Source organism: Artemia franciscana, chromosome 8 (genome assembly GCF_032884065.1).
Source record: "Artemia franciscana chromosome 8, ASM3288406v1, whole genome shotgun sequence".
NCBI lineage: Eukaryota > Metazoa > Arthropoda > Branchiopoda > Anostraca > Artemiidae > Artemia > Artemia franciscana.
Window position 1 is genome coordinate 15,464,957 of NC_088870.1, and position 11,500 is coordinate 15,476,456.

General features: G+C 37.8%; 1 protein-coding gene across 1 annotated transcript in view; it reads left to right on the forward strand.

The window, feature by feature from the left end:
• LOC136030036 (tuberin-like) overlaps positions 1-10,913 on the forward strand; it is a 142,291-nt gene extending 131,378 nt beyond the window's left edge. The window contains exons 24-25 of the mRNA XM_065708653.1: positions 640-954; positions 10,647-10,913. Of these exons, the coding sequence (XP_065564725.1) occupies positions 640-954; positions 10,647-10,856 (525 nt within the window). The 3' untranslated portion in view covers positions 10,857-10,913. The remainder of the gene's footprint in view (positions 1-639; positions 955-10,646) is intronic.
• Positions 10,914-11,500: the final 587 nt, after the last annotated feature.

An 11,500-nucleotide genomic window follows, 5' to 3' on the forward strand; every position in this document is an offset into this window, starting at 1 on the left:
TAACGTAGAATCAAAGATTATGTTTTAATTCGGACTTTCAAAAATTTTCCTGTGGACAATTTACGCTCCTATAAACTTTTTCCAATGTGTTGCTGTGCCCTGTTAATATAAATTTGCCAAAGAAGCAACGGATTTTTTAGACACCATTGCTGAAATATAATTTGTTTGATCCTTGTTAGCATTGAAAAACTAATTTTTTCTTGTTTCTTAAAGTAATACTAAAATTGGACTAACGTATAACTTTCCTACATTTGTCACTACACGTCTTTGTATCACCCTTTTTTTATATCACAAATGTACGTAGAAATGTTTGAAACGGTGGAGAAATGTTTGCCACGATCTTGTCTCTAACACCAACACCATTTTTGCACTTAATTTCGAAGATCACTCATAGGACCATTAGTTTCAGCTTCCGTATTTTTGATAATATCAGAAAAATTGTCTTGTGTCTAGGCTAAACAGATTTTGGGAACCTTGGATAAGATTTTCAGTTCTTTCTAAAAGACTTACAAAAATTTCTTTGGTTTAAAAACTGAAAAGTCTTATTCTTTCACACGAAACGGGCTATGATTGCGTAGTACCAAGGTCCATTAATTAGCTACACCTACTTATAATTAATCGTACTTTAATTTGACCTAGGTTGTATTTCACGTTGCTACACTGATGCCCAACAAAGCAAAAGACCCCAAATGCAACGACAAGAAACGACATATTGGTAATAACTTTGTTACAATTGTCTACAACAATAGTGGTGAAGAATACGATATTTCTACAATTCGGTGTCAGTTTACTCATGCGTGTGTTATTGTAGAGCCACTAGAAATGGGCACCAATTACGCGTTTATTAAAGGAAGGCCAGAAGTAGCTGAAATGCAGTATTATGCTCAAGAAAAGACTCTCATTTCTGATGTCAATTTGGCGTTGTTTGTGCGTCAACTCGCAGTACACGCAAATGTAAGTTTACGAAAATGTTTTAAATTTCCGGTTTATTTTCCAAGAATGCTTCTGCAGAACATGGCGTTTGGGTCATGTAACCTGAATTGCACCTACTCCAGCTGAGCGTTGCCAGACCGATGCGGAATAGGGCCCTCTCCTTTCCCCTTTCTTTCTCTCCGTTCATCTGTCAATCTCTCTTCTTCGACATTGGTTTTTAAATTTTTCTTATTGATACTTATAACTAGAGACAGCTTTTCTATTTAAAACGTACAAGTCCTTTACCAGAAATATTTCTTTCCTTATATTGTACTGTAAGGTCCAAATCTTGGATGTGTTTAAGAAGCAACTTAATGAAAAAAATTATCCATTATTATTTTTATTTGAGAACATAAATAACAAACAAAAATACCCATATTTTCCTTTCTGGCGCTATTTCATTTGGAAAAAGCATTGTAATACCCTTACCTATGGCATATTTGAGATACCCTTTTTGGCAACCCAAATTTTGGCTTCGTTTACCGCCATGTTACCAAATCAATAAACTAGTGCATAGGTTCTACCTTACTGATTAAATAAAAAGAAATTCAATTGAAATTAAGGAGCAACATTAAAACTCAAAACGAGCAGAAATTATTCTCTATATGCAGGGATTACTTACTTACTTGTACTGGCAGCAGGACCAGCCGTTTCCGCCTCACCCGGCATCTAAACAGAGCTTTTGAATGGTGATATCGCACGATGAGCGGTCTTGTTCCAGTTCTTCGGAGAACTTCAACTAGTATTTGTCCCATCTGTGAGTAAATTTGCGAAAACATCCAGCTGGCTCCAGATCTTGTGTAACTAGCGTCCACCAGTTTTTAAACTGTCCTTCTTGTCTTCTACGCCTTGTTGATAGGGGTTCAGCGACCAGTACATGTTTAGTGAAGCAATGATGTAGTTGACGTAAAGCGTATCTAAGCCAGCGGAGCCGGTAGAGCTTGATGATGTCTTGAGATTCTGTCTGGGTTGTAACAACGTCGGCGGATTTCGTCATTAGAGATCTGGTCTGAAAGCCGGGTGCGTAACATTGAACGCAAGCAACAGTTATCAAAGATTTCTAGAGCGCGCCCTTGAGCTGCTTTGGTGGGCCAGGATTCGACATTATAGAGAAGAACTATCCTCACTGTCGACTTATAAATGGTTGAGCCTAAAGATGCCTGCGAATATGAGCAAAGAATGCTTGAGCTCTAGATATTCTTCTGATGACGTTTTGATCGTATTCTCCTCATAAATCCACCTCACATCCCAGATAAACAGAGCTGTGAACCTTTTCAATCGGGAAACCATAAAAGGTGTGTTGATAGTCTCTTGTGACGCTCAGGTCAAGAATTTTCGTTTTCTATGACTTTATCTGAAGGAAAATGTAGGCTGAGAAATATGCCACCTCGTCAAGTATTTACTGAGCTGAGTGTCGGTTTTGGGCGAGAAGATTTACAACGTCTGCCTCGTCAAGGTCCGTCAAGCTGGTGTTTCTAGCAACTACAAGTGCCATAAATCTCCAGAGAGTATGTTCAAGGATCCAATTGATGTTATAATTGAAAAGGAAAAAGTATACACCCTCGTTTGACACCCCTTTCTACATCAATCAGTCAAGATTCTTTGCCATAGACTGAATAGGGGTGTACATCCTTGGTAATAAGCTTCCGGGAGCACATACCACTGTGATACTTATATCGAACAGTCTACCCTTTAAGCAGACGACGGAAATTCTTGGGTTAATAAGGTCCCACGCAAGACGTGCGTGTTGAGCTGTAGTACTCAGCACGGACCCCACTCCATGAAGTCTGGAACCATCCTGTTCTCCATAGTTCAAAAATCAGTACTTCATACGTGATTCGGCTATGGGTGTCTCTTTAGACACCCATTCCGATCACTTCCGATCCTTGTTTCATAATAGTAGATCACATCACCCTTACATTTGTACAATTTCTAAGCTATGACTTGGCAAGTTGTGTCATCTTTCATGAATCATAAATTCCAGCAGAATGCTCCAAAAATCTCGTTGATCTGGCTGATCTGGGTTAGGATGGTGTATTCAAATATCGGCCTCGCCACCATTCCTATAAGCGAGGGCGTATCACTTAAAGCCGGTGACGCCGTAGTAGTTGACAAACTATTGAGACCATTCATTCTTTATTTAGATGTTATGTGGAAACTTCTTTGACTGTAAGCTCCCCAGACTCTTGACACCCTGTGTGCGTTGGCATTCAACTGCGTCTGGCGTTCGACTCGTCGTAAGTTGCATTGGTCTACCGCTTTGAGGTGCACAACTCGGGCTTCCCGTTAATGATTAGAGATGGAAGAGCGACCAATAGCTGGCAGTGCCCCCTCCTCAATGCCTGGCTTTTCACGCTAAAGCTTCTAACACTTTTAAATAAAATTCTATTCTAATTGCGTTTCAAAAACGCAATTAATTAATTGCGTTTTGTTCTTAAAAAATTGGGAGAAACAGTAAAAATTTGACGTAAAGAGCAAGGTATTGAGGAGGGGTCACTCCCTTCATATAGGGATTAATTCTGTTGTTTTCTTTTAATGTTGCTCCTTACTTTCAGTTGAAAAACTTGTTTAGTTTTTTAATTTCTGATCATCTTTCAAATAATACCGGTAAATCTATCTCATCCTCCATGAAAAATTCCTTCTCCTTATGGAAAACCCATTGGAAAGTTCTTCCCACATAAAATACATCCCAACCCGTAAGATTTCTTCTTGGCAATTCCATCCTTGTTGAAAATTCTCCCTCTGCAAAATTTCTTGCAGAAGGTTCAGCCTGAAATATTCTCCTTATCATGCTTTCATTTGAAATATAGACTAAGTTCTAATCGTTTTTCCGATCGCTCCAGAAATTCTCCTTCCGTGGATTTTATTTCCTGGAAATTCGAACACGCAAAATTTCCCTCGAATAAGTCCGCCAGAACATTTCGACATGAAAAAGTGAATAAGCGAAGACAAAGTAAGACAAATAAGGCCAACCCAACTGCTCTGCTGTTGTCAGCAGTTATTGATGCCAAGGTATATTTGCCAGCAAAATTGAAAAAGCCTGTTTTGACACAATTAAGGATGGACTTGTTTTGACTGGTGATGGCCGGTGGGAAGGCAAAGTTTAGATGAAATCTGTCGACGCATTGTTAACTTGTAAACTAGTAGTTTTCTAAATATTGAATGGATTTTGTCTAGAATTGAACTTACGGCTAACTGTTTTTATAGTAAATTGACTCATTACAAAAAAAAAAACTCTTGGCACTTTTAATGCAGATGACTTTTCACAGCAAATTGTACCCTTTTCTTCTTGCATTGGAGATCTTATCCCAAAAACGGACAGCCAAACCAAGAATGTCCATTACTTCGGCCTACTACGATTGCGACTTCATTTTGCAAAGTCTTCGAGCTTTTTTTCAGATCTGACCTAGAAGAGACACGCTACACTCAATCTTCCCAGTTCGGGTTCAAGTGGGGAATAGGTCATGCTGATGCCCTCACAGCTGTAGCCAATGCACTAACTGATGCCGAGTCATCAGGAAAATGTACAATTCTCGCTAGCCACGATATCAGACGCGCCTTTTATTCCCTCATCCACCCTGTTTATTCCTCAAAAGCAGCCAAACGTGGACTAAATTCCTCGGTGATTCACTGTCTTCCAGATATGTACTCTTGATTGTGGATTCGCCTGAAGCTACCTACGGGTAAAAATATGCCCTCTGTTCCACAGGAAACACATACCCGTCTTGAAAAGTGCACGTCAAGGAGCACCTTGACGTAGTATATTCCTTCTCCTAATATTTTCAATAATTGTGTGTTGGATGCCCAACACCAATCACTCTTTTAAAAGATAATATCTCTGTTTCTATCTTCATTGAATTTATGTCTAGTTTGTTATGCAGATGACGTTTTAAATCTCAGCCTTGCCAATCCAAAGAATGAATGAGGTCTTTGTCACACTTCGACAGCAGTATCTGAAACTTGGCCTTCGTTTCAATGCTGATAAATCTGAAATAGTGCTTTTTAATTGGAAAGGTGAACCAACGTCCTCAATAGTACTTGTCGATGCCACCGTTAGAGCTGTTAACCACCTCGTTTATCTAGGTCTTCCCATTGGTTTGTCGCTACGTCACACCCGATCCCTGCTCCGAGAGCATCTTCTACGACGTATATCTGCTTCTTATGCATCGATTTTGCAGCAAAATGTCGATTCAACCGCCTACTATTAGCTAGCCTGTTCAATGTTCTAGTCCTCCCTAACATCTTGTATATTGCTCCGTTCTGGAAGTTGTTTGCTAGAACTGATTATATGAAAGTCTGGTCCATTTTCTTGCGGTTCACTAAGCATTTATTTCCGTTACCACCTTGGTATCTGTATTCTCCATTAATTAGAAAATTTAAGCTTGTAATTTCTAAATTAATTGCCAAGCATAACCAAAAACTTAATTCTTCACAAAATGATTGGTATCCTTGCTTTAATTCTGTGTCATAACCAAATTTAGTGAGTGATTTTTAAATTTGGTTCTAATTCATGTTTTATTTTTATACTTAGTTGTCGTTGCTATGACAAGTATTAGTGCAGTAATTGGTTATTTGTGCATTAGTTTTTGTTCTGCTTGTTTTTTTTTTCTTTTCTTTTTCCTCTACTTCGTCTTATCATGCTATGTGAATGGTAGGTATTCAACAAATAAAAACACGGAAAATAATCCCCATGGACACCCAGCCCAAGCACAAAATCCCCCTCTCCCTTAAAAATGTCTGCATACTACCCAATAACAAATATTGTACCTAAACAAAGGGTAAATATTATAACTCAAAGACCTATTCTTGGAGGCTGGGGGGGGGGCTCTAGTTATCTCCAAACGTATAGTTTTCGGACTTTACAACTATGTTAAACACAAATGGCTCTCTCAAAAGTTTGATCGAACGGTTGTGTCTTTTTGGGGGAGGGGTGTCTGAGGGGAGCTAGTTGCCCTCCAATCCTTTTGGTCAATTAAAAAGTCAGTAGAACATATCATTTCCGTTAAAATGAGCCCTCTTCCGATGTTCTAGGACCACTGGTTCAATACGATCACCGGTGAAAAAAAAAATAATAATAAACACGCATCCGTGATCTTTCTTCTGACAAAAAAAAACACAAAATTTCTTATTTTGCAAATAGAAATTTGAAACCTCTACTGTAGGGTCGTCTAATACGCTGAATGTGATGGTGCAATTTTCATTAAGATTTCCCTCTTTTTTGAAAATCAGGCAAATTTTTTGAGTCTCACATCCTTTTATGGGTAACACTAAGCTCGATGAATCTTATATATTTGCAATTAGGATAAAAAGCCGATTCTTTAGATATATAAATTGATATCAAAATTCTGATTTTCAGAGTTTCGCCTACTCTTGAGCCCTGTCGCTCTTTTTTTACAGTTCGTTACCGCGAACTGTTTGATATACCGACTCAAATAAATTACCTTAATGAAGCTTTGGCTTTTATGTCTGAGCATGGTCTTCCTCTTTTTTTTTCCTTTCTAAAGTTGGTTCTTTGATTCTTTTTTCGAAACTGACTTTGAGTCAGTTTCGAGTTGGGTTTTTTTCCCTTTTCATTTTATAATTGTATGTCCTCCACATTGTTGCTGTTGCTTTTAGTGGGTAAAAGATAAACTACTAGTACTGATTGCGTCTAGGGTCTATATGCTACTACTACTACTATATCTATAAGCTAGTTATAGATCTATGTATCATAAGGTCGAAAATATGCGATAATTCCTCCAATATTTTCTCCGGTCGCTCCCACTCCCACCAAAACTTATGCTTTGACTTCTAGTGAAAAAATTCCAAAAATTGTAATCCCTTTTTTTAGGCTCATTCCAGTCAAATTCTGGGCATCTAACTTTTCTGTTACTTGGGGTTTAGTCATTTTTTATGCAGAGGACATGCCATCAGGGTGTTTGGGGTCCGGTCTCTTTTTCACCGCATTATAGGACGTTTAGTAAAATTATTCTAGGCATTCAATCGATGTCCATGCAGAGAATATGGTCTCTGCACGGACATATTGATAAAATAATCAAGTGTTACAGTTCTTTTATTTCCAGAGACCATTAGGCATATACCGGTTGGGGCTGAACCCCTTATTTTATAGAGCCACGTCCGGCACCTCGTTGCCAAGCTTTTTTTAAGGTCATTTTTTAATAGTTTACCTGAAAACGTCTAGCAAATGTGTCTTCTTTCTTTACTGTCCATATTTCTTTGCCATATTTACCCTGTACCATGTTATTCTATTATTCTATTATTCTTTTAACTTCACACATCGAATTCTTTCTAAGATATTGCTTTTACGCCCTTTCAGTAACCTGCAACAGACAGGGTATTATGATTAAGTTTGCCTTCCCTCGCCTCCAGAAAAAATCCTTGAAAATTTTGTCTTCATACCCTTAGGCATCTGTTCCATAAAAACCTTATATACCCCGGGGAAAACTTACAGCCATTGCCCCTGGGCTTTGGAGGGTTGTGTCCACCCTGAAGGTATTGTTATTTGCTTTTTGGACTATTTTGTACAAAATGGCACAATTTTGATCGATTGCATTTTGAAAAGTGAGTGTCAGGGGGGAGGCTAGTTGCCCTCCATTACTTTTGGCTCATAAAAGGGAACTAGAATTTTAAATTTCCAATCAAATGAGCATCCTTGAAAGTTCAAATAACCGCCTCTTCCATAAAAATCTTACATGTCCTTGGGGTATAACTCACAACCCTTGCCCTCAAACTCTGGAGGGTTGTGCCAACCCCAAAGGCTTTGTTACGTGATCTTTGGACCTGTTTTTCAACAAATAGCTATCTTGAAATTTCTATCGGATGCATTTGGGAAACAGGCCGTGAGGGGGTTGCTAGTTGCCCTTCGATCACTTTGACTCTTAAAAAGGACACTAGAAATTTCTATTTCCAGTAAGCCCCTTTTGAAGCCGCCCTTTTCACTAAAACGTTATGAGCCCCAGGGCATGACTTACAACCCTTGCTCTGAGGCCTGTTGGGTATTGTCATCCTCGAAGACATAATTACAGGACCTTTCAACTACGCTGAACAAAATGGCTATCTTAAAATTTTGATTGGATGTATTTGGTGAAACGATGGGGGTTGCCCTTCAATCCCTTTCGACTTAAATGAGGGCACTAGACTTTGCAATTTCCAATTGAATGAGTCTGTTTCAAAGTTTCTACGATAAGGCCTGCTGTACGATGTGCCGTGGTCTAAAACAAAACTAAATAAATCATACATTGTGCCCACATCGCTCATTCCTCAGACAGCGCTATTGCGCTGCCTGTGATACCAGTTTGTTCAATATCATTTCAAGCATCTCTATTGCTTTATTGCTCAAATATCTATATTATGAATGAAAATCTAGGGGGGGGGCATTTTTTTCCTTTTCTTTCAAAATGAAGATACGAAAAAAATTATTATTTTTCAAAATCTAGGGGACATTTTTAAAATTTAAAATGAGTTCGAGCTCTTGGTCCTGCATTACCAAGCTAAGACCAAAACCTCTTCTTCACTACAGGACTTATTATTCATCTTCTTCCTCCTCTTGTTTGGATTATAAGGCAGACGATTTCGTATAATCTCATCACCGAACTAAGTTCTAATTCCTGCAGTGCGTTGCTAAAGCTGAGTTCGGACTCTAGGTCCTGTATTACTGAGCAAAGATCAAACCCGCTTCGTCACTATAGAATTTCTTCCTCTTCTTGTTCAGATTAACATGCAGACGGTTTTGCATAATCTCGTCACCGGAATGAAGTTTCACGGCCTGCAGTGCGCTGCTACAGCTGGGTTCGAACTTAGAGCCAAGCTTACCAGGCTGAAATCGAACCCACTGTGCCACTACAGGACATATCTTGTCCTCTTGTTTTGGATTAATAAGGACGTTCTTTGGCCTGATCTCATCACCGGAAACAAGTTCTAAACCCTGCAGTGTGTTGTTAAAGCTGAGTTTGAACTCTGGGTCCTGTATTACTGAGCAAAGATCAAACCCACTTCGTCACTACAGAACTTCTTCCTCTTCCTGTTCAGATTAACATGCAGACGGTTTTGCCTAATCCCGTCATCGGAATGAAATTCCAAGGCCGCCAGTGTGATGCTGCAGCTGGGTTTGAACTTAGAGCCCTGTATTACCAGGCTGAAATCGAACCCACATAAAATAGATGACTTATCAAAACAGAATAATGTTTCCATAATATGGTAAAATAGGTATATCAAAATATCAAAAACGACCTTTAGGCGTGACATCTATGACATTGAAACAAAGTAGTATTTTGCATAATAGGATGAAACCCCTTATAAATACACTGAGAAGCCTCATTTCCTACTCTATAAAAAACTATTCAACTAATTTATTACCACCGTAACAAAGCGGAGATCCCTTTCTATAGTCCAAACAACCCTGCCTCTTGACAAACTTTCAATAAATCTAAGTGTTTCAAACAGTTCGTGGGAAGGAGCGATAAGGCACAATAGTAACCGAAACTCTAAGAAAAAGAGTTTTGATAACAATAAAGTTTTGCTGCTTATTTTAAAAAAAATGTAAAATTCATCAACTATAATGGTGGCAATCGTAAGCTACGAGCCTGACAAAATTTTCCAATTTGTTTAAAAGGAGGAAAAACCCCAAAACAACAAATGATCTTGATGAAAATCACGCCAGCAGGATCAGTATACCACAGAACCCTGCTGCAGATTGTTCAAGCTCCTTTGTACAAAATTTGGTATTATACAGTTTTTGCCATGGATGCGGGTTTATTTGTTGTTGCTTTTTTCAGCGGGTGATCATATTTGAACCAGTGATCGAATAAGATCGTGATGCTTGTTTGATCGAAAATTTAAATTTCTAGTACCCTTTTTAAGTGACCAAAAATATCGGAGGGCAGCTAGTCCCCTTCCCACACTCTGTTTTTTCTCAATGCCACCCAATCAAAACTTAAAGATAGTTATTTTCTCAACGTTGTCGAAACATTTACTACGAAACATATATACTGCGTATATGAGGAGGGGGTCCCCTATCGTCAAAGCCTCGCTCTTGATGTTAAAAATTGTTTAGTACTTCTAAAAGAAATTTATTTAATTAAGTCATCATTAAAGAGTTGGGACAAAATTCGAACTTTTGCATAGAGAGCGGGGTATTGACAACCCTCATATACCTGATAATTTCTGTCAATTTAAAATTTTAATGTTGCCCCTTACTTTCAAATGAAAACACTTGTTTTTTTATTTAACTTACTATATGGATGAATTTATTGAGCAATCAAACTCTTAAGGAGTATGTCGATAAAATAAATCAACTATAAGCCACCAACAAAGACAAAATGAATAAGAAAATGAAAACAAAATAATATACAGAAACAACTAAAATACCACATATAATCTAAATTGTGCATAAAATTAAACATTAAGGGTTTGTTTTGCAAAATAAAATTCATTAACAAATTAAAGATATCTCTATTATACTATATAGTACTTAAAACAAAAAGGGAATCATAATAATAGTAACTCAGAATGATGTCTATAAAGTTCTGAAATTTAAACTCCTTTAATTCTTGCCAAGGAGTCAAGAGAAGAACCAGCTCTTTACTGTTATCCTCGCAGATGGTGATATACATGAAATTTTCAAACTTGTGTTATTTATAAATCATCTTTATCTTTGTTTACGTTTATTATTTCAGATCGTATCAAAAGTCATATCTTCTCGAAATGGTCAGACAGCTCAAGCTTTAATGGATCCATATGGCTCAAATTGGCTCCACAGATTGCGCCAGATTAAAAAGATACGCGCTAAGCTTCAGCCCTCCGTTGACACCAGCGAAGAAAAAGAGAAAGTTGTTACGAAAAGTCAAAAGAAATTCAAAGTGAAGGATTTCACCGAGTTTGTTTAAATTGGCAATACTTCTTATATTTTTTTTTCTATTGCGTATTAAAAACATTTAATGAAAGTGCTGGAATGTTACCCTCTTAATTAGTGTAATAACTAAGTGTCTTGTGTAATAACTAAGTGTTAACAGCCAGCCAATCTGAAAAAAAATCTTATCACGGGTAACGCATTCTCCCTGAGTATTTTTATGGTGAAAATCAGTTGGTTTTTGGATGCCCAAAAGAGCCCATACACCTCTGTGTCTTTTTTATGCCTGATGCCTGGAAGCAAGCGAGTATATCTCGTAATAGATTGAATGAAATCAGTAGGCTCCATTAAAATATGACGATTTCTATACATAAGTATACCCTCTTGTGTCTTAAGGTTAGAAGGATCGATTTGAAGCTTTTTAGCATTTTTCTTTTTTCGCTGGGGGGGGTAGTGGTATTTAGACTTTTATGTTTGTGGGAAGAAGGTTGATCTATTTTTCTCTGGTTCTCAGAAAAGAATAAAAAAAAAATTGCAAAAAAAAATCTTGAGAGAGGAAATAAGTCCTTGAGATAGAGCCACGGAAATCTTTCTTTTTGTTCCAATCGTGGATCGATCGCATATGTTTGTTTTTACATTAATTCATTATACCCCGTTTTTATGTTGTCTGTCAATGCCATT